At 39.2% G+C, this 21,364-nt stretch overlaps 1 protein-coding gene across 18 annotated transcripts in view; it reads right to left on the reverse strand.

The window, feature by feature from the left end:
• The window catches only part of TENM3 (teneurin transmembrane protein 3), a 1,309,047-nt gene that overhangs the window by 17,210 nt on the left and 1,270,473 nt on the right, over nt 1–21,364 (reverse strand). For all 18 annotated transcript variants that reach the window (XM_032684675.1, XM_032684682.1, XM_032684680.1 and 15 more), the window contains 5 exons: nt 20,648–20,880; nt 19,932–20,086; nt 18,226–19,100; nt 1,336–1,511; nt 417–652 (listed from right to left, as the gene is read on the reverse strand). In XM_032684675.1, coding sequence (XP_032540566.1) covers nt 417–652; nt 1,336–1,511; nt 18,226–19,100; nt 19,932–20,086; nt 20,648–20,880 — 1,675 coding nt within the window. The remainder of the gene's footprint in view (nt 1–416; nt 653–1,335; nt 1,512–18,225; nt 19,101–19,931; nt 20,087–20,647; nt 20,881–21,364) is intronic.

Here is a 21,364-nt window from a genome sequence, read left to right on the forward strand (position 1 = left end):
ACACAGTTAAACTCTTTCTATCATAAACAACTATTAGAACAATTTTCATTTAAAGTAAAAGAAAAAATAAAATCCAGGGATTGTGCTAATTTATGGTAGAATAATTTAAAACAGGATTCAAAATTGGTTCAGTTAATTTAGTACCAGAAACAAAAACAGTGAAGGAAAGCAGAAAATTATTCTTTTTACCCATTCCAGGCTAAACCCAACAGTTTAAATTCCACAGAAAAGAGCAATTAATAAGTAAAAACAGGCAATAAATGAAGTAATAAAAACAAGTACTTCCAGATCTTCAGTCAGCTTGTCTATGGTAAATATTCTGTGGTTGTTGGATGGCAGTACCTACAGGAAAGTATTTACGTCTCCTTATTCCTTAATGAGAATGCAGTAGATACCATGCATGCTTGCATGCTTACCCTAAGCTTTCGGCCAAACACATTGACTTTTCCCTGGGTTTGCTCTTTCCGGAATCGCCACTCCACTAGGTTCTGCCCGTTCTCCCCTGGGAGGGTCATGTTTCTCTTTGCCATGGTTGGGTTGGCAGTGCCAGCCAGCACGTGTGGCTCTGTCTGGTAGTGTGAATCCAGGCCGCTGGCATACAGGATTCTCAGGGAGCCATCATAACCAATCTGGTAGCTATTTCTTAACTGATCTGGAAAGGCCAAAAAGAGAATTACAGGTTACCTCCCTGGGTTAAGAATTGCCTTTGTTCTGCACACTTTATGCAGTATTCTTGACTTCGCATAACTGACCCAATGGTAATTAATAAACAGCCAGGGCGAGATTGTTAAGAATATCTGTATCACACAGGAGCACAAATGCCTTTAGGACCTATCATCAAAGTTACTTAAACACTTAAAAAAATCCCATCCTCCCAGTATATTCTTCAGACTGGCACAAAACTTTTTCTGCTGTTTCATTAGGCATATTTGACCTAATTCTAAGCATATATGACTACTCGCTTTTGCAAGGATGTGGTTGCTGGGACATCACATGCTATTTTAAAGCTAAAATCTCACTTCATGCTATTTCTGTGCCTGTTTCCCTTTCCATCCATCTCTTCTTTCTAAGATTCCTTTTAATACAAAGTGGGTATTCTCACTACTTTCCACAGCTGTTAACAAGAGCTATTTGGTTAGAAAACTTACTTAATTCTACTTTTGTTGCAACTACTATTTCCCCAAACAGTTCTTTCTATAAACGTGTAAAAATGTGTACGTAGCACTTCTTCCTGCAAACAGTATCCTAAAGTTTCACTTCTATTTGGAGCTGCTTGTACCATAAGAAAACCATTTTCAGGTTAGTAACTGCTGAGAAATCTTTTGTTTACAGTACCTTGAACCATGGTATAGAAAGAATCTATTGATGACAAATTGGAAGTGATGCTGACATCTTCCTCTCTGCTGGATGACTCAATGTCCACTGTAATGGCCCTTTCCATTTCCCCGTGAAGATTAGTGACGACTCCAGTTGGGAACGTAACATTTGTTAGACGGCCCTCGCTATCGTAGCTAAAAAAAATAAAACCCAGGAAAAAAAAAATTCCAGAAATGATACATAGCAGGAACAAATTGTTTTCACTTACAAGTAAAATGAACAAAAATACCAGCTACTCATATTGTTAAGGCACTTTTGCTTTTTTTTTGGTGCATGGGATAGGCACAGCAAAGAGTTCAAACGTGCTTTGAAGTAGTCAAAAGACTGCTTAACATACAGCAGCCTCAATGGTGATAGCAAGAGCAAACAGATGGATCTTCATCTCTGCATATTACTCTTTGAAGTGTGACCAGATCCTGCTGCACATCTAATTCACCATTTCAAAGGAAGCATATTTACTGGTGCTAAATTCTGTAGCATTCTGTACACAGTCCCTATTACTGGACTAGATTTTGCTGTTCTTGTAGAAATCCTCAAAATTTTTTGTAAAAAGGGTATTTTAATAAGAGTGTCTCTTGGGTCTTTCCTATTCAATGATTATGCAGACCACCTGTCCTCCTGTTCCTGAGTGCTTAACATCCCTCGTATTACTAAGACACAGAATCTGGAGTGATATTTAGTCTACTTAAACTGCTCATAGCTGGAAACCAGAACAGCTAGCATCTATAGCTTGTTAACTGCCTGTGGATCATAGTTTGAGAATTGTGACACAAACCATGTGGGAGGTGTTTTTTTTTTTCTGGCCCTACTGACATTTATTTAAACCAACAGCTGTACATCCATTCAATATGAATAGGTAGATAAAATTTCTGTAATTGAAGTAGATCTATGACATCTAAACTATGTCTTTTCTTATGCTGTGTTAGGTATACTCCATTGGTACATGACCGGAGACCGTGCTCACATCCAAACATGCATTGTGGTCACAGTATAAAGAGAAGTAAAACATTATGACAGCTTCTTGGTCATAAAACTTGTCTTTAAGATTAGCTCTTCCAGTACTGCGTTTTAATTCATCAGCCTAGGTGTTCAGCTGAAGCTCCTTGTTTAGAAATACAGCCTGCCTGTAGCTGCAATGGAGAGAAACAAGTATCCAAAGGATGATTCCATGCCCACATATAACCTGTTTGCCCCTCAGGAGTTTTCCATCCCTCTCCTGTGACCATGTAGTGAGAAGCTGAAGGAAGCCTTAGCCTCTTAAAGTAACTAGAACGTGACCCTGCAGATCCTCACAGCATGCTAGACATTTCATGCTGACAATTAGCATCAAAATGACTCCTTCTGGGAAGGAAAAGCAAAACCAAAAAAAGCCCCCCAAAAGCCTCAAGCATATCACTGAGGCTACAGAAACTCTTTTTCTTAAATTGAGAGAATTAATCCCCAACAGTTTTAACCCACACCACACTTTCTCTGAACAGCATAAGTACTGCACAGCACCACTGTAACTGAAAGGATTAGGTTAAGAAATGGTTTTTTCCAGTTTGCCTACTCTGTAGATTTGACAGCTTTTTGCACACAGTCATTTCCATCCTTTAACACAGTTGATTTCCTTTGTTTATGTAAGACTTTCACTTAGCAACAGGGAAAAGAAAAGAATGTTTAAAGATCAGAAAGCATACTGCAAGGCAGGGAAGTCAAGTGGGGAAACTTATTTTTTGAAGTTAAGTACATTTCAAGATAATGGGTTTTCTTTCAGTGTGTTTCTAGCCTTAATTGTGGCTCTTTTGCACATACTGGACTTGGCAAGCCGAGATACTGTATTTATTCAGGAGACCAAAACAAACGTACCGATGTTACTTGTGCATGAATGAGCCTGCTAGCCTATTCATGACCTTCAGTCTCATTCCTCAGTTCCAAGAACTTATTTTATTTTCATGCACAACTTCCCTTTGCAACTCCCTGGGGAACATATATTGTCCAATTAGTGCCCTTTTCTATTTTCCGCTTTATGTTTGAAAATAGTATCAAATTACTTTGTTGGGAATTACTTGAATCCTTTGATTCCAGTAGCCAAGTATTGGTCTTTATTTCGAACAATGCTTACTTAAGCCACAGAAGGTAAGATCTCCTTGTAAGAACTTTACACCCTTTTAATCACAATATTTGTGAGAAATGAATTACCGTATTTCTCAGTATACCACATGGGTTGGAAAAAGCTACACATCAGTAGTATTCAGTGCACTGTGTGGCTTCAGTGCATTCTTGTTTCCACATTATTATTTTTTTGAATCTGTGCCTACAGTTCCTGAACTGGTCTTGGCTTTCATAAATACCTGAAAGCACATCAGGAGCCTGAGATAAGCAGCTAATGTTATTACAGTGGGGGAGAGTTCAAAGATCAGCAAAAAATCATGCTACACATTCATGTTCTTAAAAACATGACTTTAAAGCTGCAAGAATCTGTAAAGCCCTGATTGCTTGGTTCAGGCATCCTAGTGCAAGAAGAAAATGTGACTGAGATGTGAAAGGTAAGAATAGGATTACTCATGCTTTTATACCCCAGAACAAAAAGAAAAAGGGGAAATGGCCCTTTCTACAATTCACCACATATTCCGTTTTAGGGTGGATTGCAATGTGTGTCCTTCATTTTGTTCACTGCACATCGAATACTAAACTTACTTTATACTTGCTATCTTCTTGCCCACAATCAAAGCTTTATCAATCACAGCACAGCAACATCACTCATACCTTTGGGCATTCTGCAGCCATTTTTCTTATTACATTCAAATATCCTTGCATTCCGCTGCCAAGGTGAATTTATTCATCCAAGATTGTCAGTTTTGGACTGAGAGATTTCTTTTTATCTGCCTAGTGTTCTAATATTGAAATTGCCCTAAAAGGAATGAGATCTGAAGTCTAGAGGGCGAGTGCCTATATTTGGCATTTCACAGACTCTTTGATCTTTTCATCCAAACATAAGCTCATGCACACGTGTTACCATGGAGCCCGCTGATCCTTCTCTTATGCCAGGCTCCACAGCAAAGCTGTTCAACCAACCTCTTCAATTCCTCAAGAGCAAGTCGCACATAAACTTTTGAACAATCTAAAGCGAGCACTTGCTTCCTGAGTGTGACCTCATGTGCATTAATCCCATAAACTCATTTCCATTTGCATGAATGTAACAATCTTCATATTTGGCCAATAACGACAGAAGACAGCAGTGGGGGCAGCTGCCCCCACCTCTAGCTTAAGTTCCCCTTAGATCAAATTATTTTTCTTCTTTCGGATGATCTACCACTGCCAGATAGTTTTCCACTTCTGCAGTGAGAATTTCTCAGAGATAATGATTATCAGCTTCCCAGATTCTTGACCTTTTGCACTTCACCTGCTGGGAAGTCTCTCTTCCATTGCTCATCTCCTTCAGTTTTAATTACATGCCTTCCCAGACCATTTTCTGTTCTAGGCTATGTAGGACACTTCACTTTGCAGCAATAACTTCCTGGTAAGCCTTGCCACAGATGGAAATGTCCTACTTTCTTTATTTCTGACTCATTTCTCAAGTGCATTGTATCTTAGTCTGTAGCACATTTAGCTCAACCCCAACTTGCAGAGAATTATTAATGTTTTATATCAGAAGTTACTTCAATGTAAAATAGGAAGCTGTCGAAATAAAGTGTATAGTAAAGGCTGCTCCTAAAGCCAATTGCTAAGTTATGACTGATAGTGTTTTTTCACAGACCTCTGCAGCACACTCTCTTAACAAATAAATCCTGTAACTGTTTTTTTTTTTTCTTGCTATTGTAAACATACCAGGTTGAAATGCAAGGCACATCAGTTCCTGCATGTTTCAGATAACAAGGCATACAGTCCAATGTATATTATATAGTTCTTTAAAAACTGGTTACAGATTATACTATCAGTTGGGATACTGTAATAGCGAAATGAGGCATAAATGCATTTTGTAATATAGACATGTATAATTTTGACAGTAGAAGTAGTGTTACACTCTCACTCTAAACACATCAGAGGTATTTCCTCTATGCATCTCAAATTACCAAGAGTGACTAAAAAATTTATGGGACATTATCCTACTTGTTTCAAACTATTAATGGGAAGACTTACATACCAGAGTGCTACTTCTTGGCAGTTAAGAACAGAAGGTTCAAAGTTGATGCTCAGGAGTGCAACATGCTGTTGTTTTAGGTGCATACCATTGTGACAACATACTGAAAAATCTGTCCTAACCCGGCAATGAAATGTCTCCTTTGGCTTGTCGAGGACATCAAGTTACATTTACACAGAGGACCTTTGTCTTTAACATTAAAGAGTTTTTGTTTCCAAATACATTCTTTCACTTGTATTCAGCCTCATAGCACATTGCAGGTTTAGTCCCTCCCAAATAGTGAATTCGAAGTTGGAAAACTTATAAAGAGGAGCCACTTTAATAGCACTTTCACTGAGTGCTCAACCAGTATCAAAATGGTTATCTTGCCAATCAAAAGCACAGAGCCCACAGTTTATATACCATCACTTTTATTATCATTTCACCACATGTATGGAGCTCTCCTGTCCTCCACTGGTTTAAAATTGGGCATGGTAACTTACTGGAAGCTCTAGTTCTGGCCACCTTTAACCATTACATGGGTTGCTGAAAGAAAGGAAAAAACTTTCAACTTGAACATAATTAAATTTGCTATTTTTTTACTCCATTTCTACATTGCTTTTGTCATTTTGGTATGCATTTTTGCTTTTTATATATCTGAAGAGGGACTGAATAAGCCTGCTAAGAATGAAAAAGGTGAAAATAGTCTACAGATGCTTGGACAGACAAATGATTTCTTCTTTTTCTTTTTTTTTCATGCATTTTTCATGTAGTCTCACTGAAATACACACTTCAGTGGATCCATATCTACTCATTTATAACCTGCCTTTAAAAAAAAGTAATTGAAATACTGTATGCAAATATTCCTTTATTTCCAAACAGTGTATTTGACATCTCAGAAGGTTTAGCATCTTACTTGTGATTTCACAGTACAAATAGATCAGGAAGCCTGAAATATTACAGTATAACTTCCTTTGGAGGAAGTTTTTTTAAAAAAATGAACAATAAAAGATACGATGGCAGTATGTCTTCCTAATATTTTTTGTTTTCCTTAACAAGAAGAAAGCAAATCACAATTTGATGTATGTTAGTTGCTTGTAAATTATAACAAGTGGATTTTTTTAATTTTATTACTGTCTAAGAAGGGATAGCATTTTTCCTTTATTCTTATCTGGAATATTGTTCAGCATGAGAAGAAATGCAGCCAGGAGGGCCAACCATGTCTGGGGGGCATCAGGCAAAGCATCGCCAGCTGGTCCAGGGAGGGGATTGTCCTGCTCTGCTCTGGACTGGGGCGGCCTCACCTTGAATATTGTGTGCAGTTTTGGGCAGTGCAATATAGGAAAGATATTAAGCTCTTAGAGAGCACCCAAAGGAAGGCAACGAAGATGGTGAAGGGCCTTGAGGGGAAGTCATGTGAGGAGAGGCTGAGGTCACTTGGTCTGTTCAGCTTGGAGAAGAGAGGACTGAGGGGAGACTTCATTGCATTCTACAACTTCCTTGTGAGGGGAAGAGGAGGGGCAGGCACTGATCTCTCCTCTGAGAGGGAACAGCGTGAAACTGTCAGGGGAGGTTTCAGTTGGATACGAGAGAAAGGTTCTTCATCCAGAGGGTGGTCAGGCACTGGAACACACTCCCCAGTGAGGTGATCACAGCACCAAACTTGACAGAGTTGGAGAGTTTGTACAGTGCTTTTAGGCACATGGTGTGATTCTTGCATTAGTCAGGGCCAGGAGTCAGACTTCTATGATCCTTGTGAGTCCCTTACAACTCAGCCTACTCTATGATTCTATAAAAAAAAATCAATATTATTTGCAACCTTACAGAATTCTAAATATATGGGGGGGGGGAAAAGCTTCCTTCCCTTTCCTTCCTGCTTTATTCCTTTCCCCTCTTTCTCTCTTTTTCCCTTCCTCTTTTCCCTTCTGTTGTACCTACCTCTGAGAAAATAGTAGATGAACAGGAGTAACAGAAAATAGGTCCAGGAGTGATTCTAGCAAAAGAGCGGAATTAAACTATGGCTGGCAGCCCAATTGTGGACAAGAATTTATAGGTCTATTTGTTTTTTAATGGAATTTGGGCAGAAAATTCCCCAAAAACCACAGAAGCTAGAAGGTCATTAAAAGTGTTAGGATCAGCTAAATTTCTCTGTCTTTTCCAACCAAGTGTCAGACAACTCAAGCTTAAATTTGAGCAGCTGGTCTACTTTCCCGGTTCCTCTATCTGATGGCTTTTCCATGGGGAAAGGGTCTTTATTCTATTTTCATCTGGGAAAGTCTTATGCAACTGTTTGCACAGCTGGTTAAATAACTCAGGTAATGGTCTTTTATCTTAGCAATGTTGTCAGGACAAATCTTTCAGCCCGCGTTTAATGAAGACATTTCCTCAGCTGGAAAGTGATTGACAATTTGTCTTTTCACCTTATCCTGTTATAACTGCAGCTCTCGAGGCTTTTTCTTTTTTGGTGTGTCTATTTTGTCATAATGTTAAAAGGACAGTTTTCAGTCTTTTTTTTTGTAAACTGGCATTCAGCACACCAGACGTGAACAATTCACTTAAATAGGCCTTTTTTGACAACCATAACTCATTTGCAAAACAACAGGCACACTCTGAACGAGAAACACTGCAGGAAATGTGTCTGTTGGAAGGGGAACTCAAAGAAATGAATCAACACCTTTTCTGTGATAGCTTGTTCATTTCTATATGGAGAAGGTTTTGATGCTCATTTTCCACTTCATTGCACAACCAGGCAAACAAGCTCGAGTTCAGTGCTTGTGCTGAAGTAAGACTGACCACCTTCACAGCCTAATCCAAAATGATTTCCAGGTATTTGGAGACAGATATCTGTGGGGAGAGGTACTTTGCAGCAAAAGAAGAAATACATCAATTTAGCATGTTTGGGACCGCTTTACTTTGTGCCACAAGACTGCCAAACTTCTCAGTCATTGCTGTATGGCACTGCAGTCCTCCACACTGTGTCGATTGCTGCAGCAAGCACTTGCCATGTATATTCTCATAAGGATTCACAAAACCAAAAAGTCTTTCATAACTCACACATCTGACACACATCTTACATGCAGAAGAACTTGCACAAATAAACAGTGTTAATGTTGATGGTGTTTTCTGAAGAGATGGAAGTACAACTGCAGTGTATGTGCTGGGAGAAGGGGTGCACTCGGAGCAGTGGGATGTAGGCAGTGTAGCTTACAGAGAGGTGTTTTGGGGGATGGAGCAGCTTTCCAGGGCTGGGGGTGCACCTCAGCAGCACACACCCTTTTGAACTGAGTGCAGCCAATTCAGGAGCAATTGAAGGGGGCTTGTTCTTATGAAGATGAGACTAAATTACAGTAGCTAGACTTTTATCTGCAAGACATCAACACTCGTTCCTTGCTTTTCAATTTCCCTCTAATGGGAATTTGCTGCCCCTGAGCCCCGCAGGGTCTGTAGAGGCTGGATTCTGGTTTTTGCTGGAGTGTGCAGAGCCAGCTTCTGTCCCACAGCAGCTTCCTGCGCTGAGTGTCTTTAATCTCAGGGCTCCTCAAGGCTTCTGGTTTACTTCTGTGTCACCTCCCCCTGCCTTCTTAGCTCATCTATTATTGTACAAATAAACTGTGTGCCTTGTCAATATAAATACCTGAGTATGGCCTTTCAAATAAAATAAATGTTGGTGTGTATATATACTTTGTATGACAGATTGTTCCTTACTGTAAGGTCTGCTTACACTACCAGAGCTGGGGGCACAGGCTTTTAGTGAAAAAAGGATGTAAGGCTTGTTTGTTATGCCACGTATTTTGTTCACAGAATAAGCTGTAATGTTGCTTTTTTCCCCTTAATTCTTATTTGGTGGTGTTTGTTTTTTTTAAAAAAATTTTTTTTTGAAAGGTAAAAACTCCATGAAGCTGTTTTTACAGGGTCACAAAAAGTGGACATAATCAACATATTAAATTATATTATGTTTGAAAAGCAAGTTTAGTAACAGGAAAAAAATTATATGGCTGTATTGTTTTTCTTTTAGGACAATGGAATACCAAGACAGTAAACAATTATTGCTAGATTCAGGTTCTGTGGTTAATTTAGATATAGAATATATATAATTATATACATATTATATAATTATATTTATATATAAAAATATATATATATAATTTAGAGTAACATCATTATTCCTTTAGAACACCCAACCAATGCAGGCTTCAGAAGAGAGACTCCAAAGGTAAGACTTTGTGCTTGCCTTGTAGGCTTCCTAAAGAGCTGATCAGTCTGGCCTCACTGGGGACATCAAGGAAGACCAAGTCTCTTGATGAGGGTTGAAAATGTGTTTAAATACAGCATGACTGCAAATAGAGAATAGCCTTTTCACATGCACTCCAGAGCTGCCCCTCCACCCTCACTGCACCAGGTTCCCTGTAAAGACAGTGTGAAGGAGTATGAGTTAGCTTGACTATAGCCTCCCTGACTTGTTTGACAAAGAAGTTAACATGGAACAAGAATATTAACATGTCAATAACTGAACAAATGGTATTATTAAGTTCTTGATAAAGCCAGAAGTGAAAGGGATACTTTCAGGAGCCTGAGCAGAGCTGACTGGATTGACAATGCAGAACATTTATGTCATTAATATGAACAAAACTCTTTTTTTGGCTGTACTATCCTTACTTCTGAGTGCTTTCCAAAGCCACAGAGACATCACATGCTGATTTTCTTGACAGAAATCAAAGCAATTCTTCTTTTCTCATACATATAAGATGTAACAATATTGCTATGTGTCTTCAGCATTGCTATTTTGATATTAATATCTATTCAATGGTTTCTCAGGTCTGCTTTTATTACTTGCTCTAGTTCTAAGGGATAAGGAACAGTAACATTTGAGAATGAAGAAATGGGTAAATGTCTATTAGATGAGATATACTACTGCTATCAGGGCAATTAGGGGACACGCTGTACTTCATTGGAAAAATTTCACATTGCTATCTAATGTTGTATATTAATGAATTATTTTTAACATGGCTGTTTCTTTCATTAAACAGAATGAGTCTGAAACAGCAGGTTTGTGTGCTCTACTGTCAGCACAAGCCTTGAAAGACATATATATAACATATATATACTATTATATATTATATATTATAACAGTATATATTATTATAGTATTATAATTATGAAATTACTCTAAAGTTGAGTTACAGTTCCAGTTTAGAAAATCTTGTGTCATGTTGGGAGGAAGAGAAGCAAATATGCTTTAAAAGAGAAATACACGTATTGTGTGCTGCATTGTGCCAGACAATGTGGATAAAGGGGCACTTGTGCAAGGACTGGATATCCCGAAAATATTCTCACAAAGACTGTTCAGAGACAGTTAAGAATGAAGAGAATACATCTTTTGTTGCCTGAGTATATATAATATGGGAAGATTAAAGACATTGTACTTGTAAGTCACAGTTTGCAGTCAGAGGCTCATGTGATGCCACAAAAGTCAATGCAAGAACATGATAATCAGCTAAACAAAACTACTTGAATGACTATGGTTAATTACTTTATAGCCACTGTTTTACACTGATGAAGCAAGAAGCAGCAGCAGTAAAACCAGAAGGTACAAAAGACTGCTGTAGGTAAAAGGAAAAAATTACCTAAAAAGCACTATGATACCAAGGAAATTCAGATAATGTTGTTTAGCATTGATTAAAAATCCAGAATACAATTTTGTACAAAGTTCTGGTATTTGTAAGAAAACGGAATCAAATTAGAATGAAAACCCCTAAACTGCAACGAAAAAGAAGACTAGGTATTTTTAGATATTCATATTACTGAAATATAAATGGGATAGAAAAATTAACACAAATAGAAACAAAAATGTTACAGGAAAATGAAACCCCACAAATGTTACAGGAAATGGTATAGAAATACTGATTATGAAAACTGAATTTTGAACCTCTTAATATAAAGTAAAAGCGGAAGTGAATTGACACTACTATTGGGGGATAATTTTCATCTGATCAAGATGAAATACTTGCTTTTATCTAAATGAAATCTTTCAGCATAGGTTCCATAGAGTCTTCTATAGCCCAGTCTTGGTATTTCCAAGTCAGACTCCACAAGCAACTTATTAAGATGAAGCAAGAGAAAAACTGCAAAATGTCATCTGTTCTCTGTTGCCAAATGCTGACAGTTACAGATGATGTACCTGGTACTTGGGGACACTAAGCAAGTCCAAGCCAGAGGCAATCTTACTCTTTATCACAGAGTTTTTGGGAAACCACAGCACTGAAAGCATTGTTAATAAAAGCGTAATATGCAAAGGGTGATACTCCATAGCACACAGTGAAAATAGATTTTTGGCTGCGATTTGCTCTAGTCTATAAATTATTGCAAGGATTTCATATTCTGCATGAATTCACCACCTTTCCAGAATAGCTGGAAAGCTTGTTAATTTAACTGTGGGACCAAAGTAAACTTTTAAGGGCTCTGCTTGCTAAGGTCACTCTCTTTGCCTCCTGTTGCATTCTCCTGGAGACAAGGATTGAGTGGGGGAAGGAGGAGATAAATGACTCAGGGCATGAAGTGCCTGGGGAAACACTGGATGGACTGTCAAAAGATACAGGAGGGGATTCAGAAGAAATGCACTGCTGGGAAAGGAAAAGCAGGGAAGTCAAACACACTTTAGGGAAATAATAGGAGATATGGGAAGGAGCAAGATACAAGGTAAGGAAGTAAGGAAACAAAATAGGAGGTCTGGAAAGTGAAAAAAGAGACATGGAAGAAAGGCAGTGAATTTCCAGAGAAGAGGAGGCATCTTAGTCTGGATCAGGTCTCCACCTGCTGATACTGCTTCTGAAAGAAGAGGAAGGCAAAAGGAGAGAAGGTTGAAAAGAGATAAGAAACAGTGGCTACTGGAATTATTTCAGGTGCTGGAGCAGGTCCAGAGAAGAGCAACAAGGCTGGTGAAGGGACTTGAATGCAGGCCCTATGAGGAGAGGCTGAGGGAGCTGGGGTTGTTTAGCCTGCGGAAGAGAAGGCTCAGGGGAGACCTCATCACTCTCTACAACTCCCTGAAAGGAGGTTGTAGCCAGGTGGGGGTTGGTGTCTTCTCCCAGGCAGCTATCAGTAAGACAAGAGGGCATGGTCTTAAGCTGTGCCAGAGGAGGTTTAGGTTGGATATTAGGAAGAAATTCTTTACAGAGAGGGTAATCGGGCATTGGAATGGGCTGCCTAGGGAGGTGGTGGACTCTCCGTCCCTGGAGGTTTTTAAGATGAGACTGGATGTGACACTTAGTGCCATGGTAACCATGGCAGTGTTGGATCAAGGGTTGGACTTGATGATCTCAGAGGTCTTTTCCAACCCGGCTGATTCTCTGATTCTATGTCTAAGGAAAGCACATGCAGCCTGAACCTTTCAGGAGAGTTGTGAGATGAAGGAACAGTTGCCTTTTTACAGAGAAGACTGCAGAAGCTCCTGGGCTGCGACCTCGAGGGACAGATCCCAGGTGCCTGACACTGGGATGACCACAATTTGTTCTAAACCACCTCTAAGGAAGGACTACATGTCTGTCAGAGATCACCTGAGTGCCAAGTGCTCCAGTGCACACATAAACTGCAGCCTTTGCCGTGCAGCCCAACCTCAGCAGATGCTGCCCAGACAGCTAAGGCTGTCTGCCTGCCCTGGAGAGGTTCTCCCCTGCAGAGCAGCCTCTGCCAGTTCCTCAAGCAACCTGAGGAGCACAAAGTAGCCAAAGGCTGACACAGCAGCAGGCCAGTGGTTCAACCAAAGGATTTCTCCATTGCCTGGCTGGTAACTGCTGGCATGCCAGGTCTTTAACGGAGACCTGGGGTTGCAGGCTGGAGGTGGCCTGACCTACAGGACCAAGTGATTGCACAGGGGCACTTCTAAGGCTTTTTAGGCATTCGCTTCTGATGCTTCAAAAATTTAGGTCTAGAGAAAATGCTCTTCTTGTGCACCTGTCTTAGCCATCTGTATGTAAACTCAGAATGGAAACTGCTGCACAGAAATAATGTCATGTAGGTCATCTAGGAAGTGTCACTTCCAAAATGCTAATATGCATATAATTAGCTTAACTTTCAAGATTTATCTGTTTAAATGTTCATATTATGCATACATAATATGCAGTTACAGTTAATATTTTCCAGCTCAGATATCTCACAAATTTACAGCAGAATTTGATTAGGCTGATTACTTTTATACCTTGTATAATATTATAATTTCATTATAAAAACCTAATCTGGATGACTTTTAGCTTCATATGGTTCCACTGGTTTTTTAGTATGCATGCATTTTCAATCATTTTTGTTAATGCTCTGTTAATATCATTTTTATTTAGCAAGTTTTTAGACCTTCAAAAATCTATAACAGTTACTATGAATTTGAGTAACAGTGCCTTACAAAAGTATGCATTCTTGAAATATAAGGTGTCAGTTTTGATCAGCAGACTAAAACCCTTAACAAAATAAAAGTTTACAAATCCATTTTGCCATAAAGATATTAAAAAAACCCAAAGTCTGTAAACAAACAAAGAAAACAGATTATATGATATCTTAAGTAATTCAAGCTAGTACTTATAATTTCACTTTAAAAACTAGAGTCTTAAAAAAATATTTCCTGTATGTCAGTCTTTCAGGCAAAGAGAAGACTAAAACCAATAAATTATCAATTAATCAGTGTCCAGGCTGCATGAAATAAAGCAGTAAACTTCTTTTGGTTCTGATATTAGTGTGACTTAAACTGTGGAAAAAAGCCATGTAAAGAAACAAGGCCAAATGCTTTAGTATGTGCCAGAGCAGTGATTGCCAACTTTTGGGATGCAATCTTTTTTCAAAGATTTCCTCTTTTCACTGAAAAGTTGCTCTGGAAAAGGAAAAAAAAAAAGTTTAAATTGTTTGCATAAATCTGCTCTCAAATCATTGAGAATCAGCTGAAATGATCTAAATTCTTTGGATCCATGTTCCAGTTATACAACCGGATTTGCACAGGAAAATAGGCAAAAAAGCTATTCCTGAATTGCTCCAAAGGCCGAACTTTTTACTGCTAAACTCACAGTATTTTTGCTCCATGTATCTTTTGCCATTTAAACAGATATGTGACAACCAAAGGGTGAAACAACCCAGCCATACTCAAAGCTAGTTGACAAAAGGCATTTCTAGTCCACTGGACATTCAAACAGTTGAACACTTTTAACTGTGAGTGGGAAGAAAGTCTAAACTCACCATGGAATATGAATTCTATCATCGTCTTAAAATATTTTGAGAATTTGAATAATATAGTAAATAAAATATATAAATAAACTGTGATGTTAAAAGAAAATGCATCCAGCACTGAAGCTGAAATATTTTGCTATTGCTACAAGGAAGTCAGAATGATTTCTCATAATTTCTTATTCCTCACCTGACATTTGAGGGAAACCTTTCTGTTTTAAAAACCCTTCATTTTTTTCAACAGAAAACACTTCAGCTGAAAATGTTTTAGTCCATACTACCTACGAATGTGAATATGCAGAAGCTGAGAGATACACACTTGTACGTCATTTCTCCCCCACACAAACCCTTCTATATGATACACACGGTTGCCATCTATTTTGGCAACAGTAGCAAAAACCTCTAGAAACTCAGCTTTGTCAGATTTAATGTTACAAATCATCAGCACCAAAAAGTCACAATAATACTTGATCTTAGAATAAAAAATTGCAAAATAGTTGTGTATACAACTATCTTTCTTCAAAAGAGAAATATACAGACACAAATTTGGTGTATGGGGATTTTATGTTAAGAAGAAGCAAGCAGCTATGATGCCTGAAGGATGTTTTTAAAGAATGCTGTTTTGGCAAGAAAAATAACACAGTGCTTTCCTCCTCCTCTTTCTTATTCCCTGTAGCTTTACATAATCAGTGCATTTTTTTTATTTTTGGCATTAACTTGTACAGAGCATCATAGAAAACATTACTGGAAGGGACCTTGAGAGGTCATGCGATCCAACTTCTACCCCAAGGCAGGATCTGTTCTTCCTGCATTGGTCCTGAAAGATGTCTAATCTGTTCTTAAAGACAGTCTGTGAAGGGCAAGGGGTCACTATCATTGTTGTCTGCTCCAGGGCTCCAAAATCTTCACCATGAAGTTTTTCCAAATGTCTAATCTGAATCTTCCTTGTTGCAATTAAACAGATTACTGCTTCCCCATGGCTACAGGGGGGAGATAAATATCTTTGCTTCTGTGAAAGCCTCACACACTTGCAAATTCAGAGAGAGTGAAATTGCATAGCTTTCTCTGCAATTACTTCAGCTTGGGAATTCTAACGAGGCGTTGGTCGGAGGTAATTGTTCAGGAAGTGCATAAGAAGCAGCTTGGAAATAATACTAATACTTACTGAGGGGAATAGCCTGCCCTTTGGGTCCTCCATAAGGCAGCTGGACATAACCTAACTCAGACCAGAAAGTCTGCATGAAAGCAGATCAGGTGTGAAAGATGGCTATTTCCAGACTCAGGAAATAGCTATGTACTTCATGACACACAGTAACCTAAATTCTCCCTATGAGGAAAAATACAGACCTATCAACCACTTAATAATGAATATAATATCCACTTTTTTGTGATCACGCAGACGCCATTAAGATAGACTCAGGAGCCACCAGCTACTTCTGTGGTACACTGCAGTAGGCTACACAAAAACTGCAGGCAACATGGTGAGAAATTACTGCCCTGATTAAAACTCTAGGTCCTCAATTAGGCAGTATGAATGCCAGCATGATCTAAAGTGCCTGCTGTACCCAGCAGATGCCTTAATTTCTGTACAGGACTTCACTATCCCCAAAACTGACTGTCTTGCCCAACTCGCCTACTGGAAACAAGTGGTTGCGTGTGTCAGAGTTAAATTTACTCTGTGGAAATAGATGGCTACTCCCAGCCCATCTAAAGCTGTGCTTTGGCTTCTCAGCATACAGAACAGGGCTAACTCATGAGACGGAGAACACATGCCCTCCCAGTCGAGCACATTCTCATTCCTCTGTGTATCCTTGCTGTGCTTTTGTGTCCTCTTGGCAGGACTTAAAAAGATACGCAGCGGATGCACCAATGCACAATTAAATATTACAGATGTGTGCTAATGCTTTGGGAATGTGCCTGCTACCAAAGCCCTGCCAATTTACAGATTATTGTAAGAATACCTTAAAACTGGCAGCACCACCATCCCACCTGCTGTCTTTGTTAGGGATCAGCATTTCTAGTCCTGTCTCCACTTCAGGACACAATATGCAATGAAGTGGCACCTGCTGCTCTTGTGTCTCTGATAGGGATATGTAAAGGCTGGAGAGTAGATACAGGTGCTCAGAGTCCTCCTGCACACTGCCTCAGCCAAATGTACACTGACAGAAATATGAAGTTATCTCAGAACACAGATGTTTGGCTTTGCTGCCACTGCCTGACACTGGCACTTTATTTTCTTTATCATGTGTGTTGAATTGAAAGCTTTTTTTTTAGACTCTGACCTTGGCAGCAGTTGCTACTGCATTTCATCATAAAGATAGGAGAAAAGAAGAGGGGGAAAAAAAAAAAGAAGAGGGACTTACCGGATTTTCATGATGCCCTTTGTAATCCTGAGCAGTTCATCTAAGGGCCCTCTAACACTTTCACTTATCATACTAATGCTCTGTCTTCCACTCCTTTATAGACAACCTTTTTTCCCAACCTCACCATGTCTTGGATGTGATTTAAAAATACATGTATATTTCCAGTTGGCAGAGATGACTGAAAAAAATCTGAGTTAATTCTACATTGATCTTTTTTGAAATACTGGTTTGTGTTTTAAATTGTATTTTTGTTACATTTTGCTTAGCATATCAGTTTGCAGTTCAGCTCACCTGGAGATGAAGTTGCCTATAAAACCTGTATGTGAACTCTGGTTCTACTAGTTTATCTATAAATTGTCATGACCTTTCTTAGTCAATATAATTGAGGATTCTGTAAAATGTTTTGCTAATCTGTCTGTTATGAACAGGCATTGATGACTTAATGACTGTAACACAGGCTAAAGCAATTCACTGAAAGGATTTTTTTCTGAGGTTGGTAAAATTACAAGTCCTACTGTTCCAGTAATACCTCTCACTGTTGTGTTTGCACCTGTACCCGACACGGTGCTGGTGGTTTCTGTGTTTTCAGTTTATTCCTACAGGAATGACACTTCTCCCCATGGCCCACATTTCTTTTCGCAGCTTTCTCCAACTGGGTCCACCTGTGTGAAGGACTGCTGTGCCATACAGGAGAGCCTTCCTTATTATTTGCCACTCTGTGAAACACAACCTTTTACTACCTACCCAGACTTTTTTTGAGGGGGCAGGAGAGCATGCAGACAAAAAAAAGAAATAAAAAAAAAATTGAGCAGTGAAGACAAATTTCTTGTCAGTATTTGCTGCAGAGCGATGCCAATCTAATGAGCAAGTGGGATGACAATATAGTTTTTGATGCAAATCTACACAACCATGGTTGTCTGAGTTACAAATTTCTTGACAAGAGTTGGCTCACTATTATTTCAAGATATAAAACTGAAGTTCAAAACAATGAATTCAAAATTATTCTGTTCAAGAAGAAGCCAGAAAGAGTAAGACAGCATGGGAAATTAAAAGTATCTTTCTGTGCTTTTTGTTACCAAGGGTCATCTTTACAGTTACTTCATCAGTCTCCAGAAATACTTTAAATGGTCCTGTAGAACTCAATAAAACTATAAGATATGTGACGTTATTTTATGTACTTACTCAAAAAAAGTGGTCCATCCTGTCTCATCACTTTTAGTTGCCAGAAGTCCACTGTTGCCATGGTAGGTAAATAAGACCAGCTCCTGTCCTTGTGCAGTCATGCTTTTCAAACATCCATTAGTGCCTATTGTCAGCCAGATGACTTGGTTATCAGGAGAGACCACTCTTACTGGCATCCGGTTGGGATCCCGTCTGATACGAAGAGTATTCCCATTGCTATCCGTTACTGCAGTAATATCATTATCATTGCTGTAGCTAAAATTGTACAGATAGTCTCCGGTGACTAAACTCACGGTGTACTGGTGAGTACCATTGACATCAAAGATATAAAGCTCTTGGTCAGTTGGAGAAGCAACTTCATAGAAGTTCATTGAATTCATTAAGGGTTTGTTCTTTGATACAGCCCGTATCCTAATATTTCCCAGATCAGCAATATACAGGGTGCCATCTGGAGACACAGCCAAGGAGGAAGGAGCGTTAAGTTTGGCATCTTTAGCATAGCCATCTCCATTTTGGTAACAGTCACAGTTGACATCATTTTTGCAATCACACTCTGAGGGTATTCCAGCAACTAATGAGATCTCTCCATCAGTTGTGACCTGTCTTATCCTATTAATCTTTTTTTCATCAGTCTCTGTAATGTAGAGTACCCCGCTGTAGGACACGGCGATGGCAGTTGCTGACTCCAGCGTGGTCTGGACAGCGTGCTTTCCCACCGCGTACTCCACCCCAGGAACCTGGCAGTGCATCGGCCTCCCTGCAGCAATGCGAACCTGACGGTTTTCGGTGATCTGCAAAACTACGTTGTTATCCAAAACGTAAATGGAGTTATCCATTGGGTTGATAGCTAAATCTGTAGGCCATTCTAGACGTACCTAAACAAATAGAAGTGCTTTATTAAAAAGTTAACCGGTGCAGATTAAATGAATTAATTCACCTTCAGTTTTAGAGAGAGCTGTAAGGATATTTTCCATCTGCTGTAAGCAATCCTGACAAAAGAACTCACATGAATACATGCAGCAAACTGAAGTTTTTCAGGGAGGCAAGGCATCCATTTTATTGAAAACAGCCAGCTGCACTGGAACTATAACACAGGTTGAATTTCCCCTCCAATAAATGCTATACTTTTCTATATCATAAGTAACTATTGAGACAGATACCAACATCTGAACACATACTTAACAACAGTACTCATCTTTCATTCTTGTTGTAGCAACAATGACTTACTACTTTCCAGATTACGAAACACTATACTCCATTTTTTGAACATACCACTAGTGATGTCCCTTCTTGCCTACACAAGTTCTTGAGAAAAACAGAAAAATATGGGGGGTGTGTGTAAATCCTCTCATTCACTCTAGTAGGCTAAGGATGTTAGCAATTCAGAAAACATCACCATGCCAAGGTAGTTCTAACAGATATGCCATTCTCCCAGTATTTACTACCAGGCTTAATGTTTCCTGCTGATAGTTTTGCTGTTCTAAACTGAACTGAGCTTTATGGGCAGAAAAATTGAATACAGCAGCATTTATAGCTAAGAAAACACACTGCAATTTGTGCCCTTGGAACAGGTTGCTTTCTCCCCCAGATCTGCTGTGAAATATCCATTACACACTCCACCCAGTTTTATTTTAAGGGGCAACAAAGCTGCATTTCAATTTCTATCCCCAGCTCAGCTTTTCAAATTAGCAGCAACTGAAAAGTACCTGGCTGATATGCATGCTGGTATCACAGGTTAGAGGTCGTGCTGAGGTCAGGTCGTTGGAGCCAAGCAAAGTTGATATTATTCCATTCTGATCCACTTTTCTGATCATAGTCCCATCAACAAAGTAGATTAACCCATTCTTGTCTATTGCTATTCCTTTAGTGAAGCAAAAAAAAATTAGTGTTTTTTTGCTGTACTAGCAGTGAATATACTGTCCATAACTAAGGATATAGGTAGTATGTATCTAATGGAAATTGCAGGCAGAAAATCTGGTCTCGGGCAGTAGGTAGTAAAGTAGCTCGTTAACCAATATTCAGTATGAAATCTACTACCGTTGATTGCATTTGCTGTTCATTTGCTGTTGTGTGTTGAGAAGGGACTAGCCCTTGAGTTAACCTAAAACATGGGGTAAGTGGGACCAAAAGCAATGTGGATTTTACATCTTCATCACTGCCTGCCAAGCACATAATCTAAATGAGCATTTAAAAATGCTCAATAACCACTCAAGCCAAATATTTCCCAAAAAATCAAACCTAACTGATTTCAAAAAAATCAGTCCCCATAACTTTCTTCCTCAATAGTCTTTCAAGCTGGAAAAAATTACTCAAACCCCCAATTTTGGAGCCAGCTACTGGGTTCAGTAATTAAACACGCTCATGCTCTCAGTTCTGAGCTTTTGCATTATTTTGAAAGTTACAGAGGGAGAACCGTTTTTACCTTTAGGGCTCATGAGAGTTGCCTCCACTGCCTTGCCTCCATCACCACATCTTGCCTCATCGAACGGCAGGCACTGCTCCCCTGTTCCTCCTATCACCTCAGCATTTTTGGTCAGGTCTTTCGCGCCCGTGAGCGACTTCGGCCGATAAATCCTGCGTGTGTTTGTGTCAGACACGTACAAATCTCCTGTCACAGGGTCAGTTGCAAGGTAGTATCTGTGAGCTGGGTTGTTGCTGTAAAATGGAATTACACATTGCATATGCTGTAATTAATTGCACCTAACATTGGATCAAGAAGAAAAGGGTTCAGTTCATGTGCAGTGTGCAGCAATACAGAAAAAGTTAAAGTCAATGGTGATGCTCTATGCATAGGTAGCACAGGTCATGGCCCCAAGACCTTTTTCAGTTCATATTTCTTGCCTGCTCACAGGCAGCCCAATCCAGACTAATGCTTTGGGGACAGAAGATCCATTTTGTCCATGATGCTCACAGGCCAGTTCAATGTTCTGTATATTACAGATGGCGTGTGTCTCTGTAATAGGCCAAATCAAAATACTGTGGTTTAAAACCTTCCAGAAGTTCTGGGAACCTTGAACCAGTTCCAAATTTTGCAGTAGGACCCCAGCCCTCACTTACACTTTGTTGCTATTATCCTACCTGTTTTATTATAGTAAATTATAATAAAAATATAAGGCTGCTGAGGTGGATGGTTTAGGTA

Source organism: Chiroxiphia lanceolata, chromosome 4 (genome assembly GCF_009829145.1).
Source record: "Chiroxiphia lanceolata isolate bChiLan1 chromosome 4, bChiLan1.pri, whole genome shotgun sequence".
NCBI lineage: Eukaryota > Metazoa > Chordata > Aves > Passeriformes > Pipridae > Chiroxiphia > Chiroxiphia lanceolata.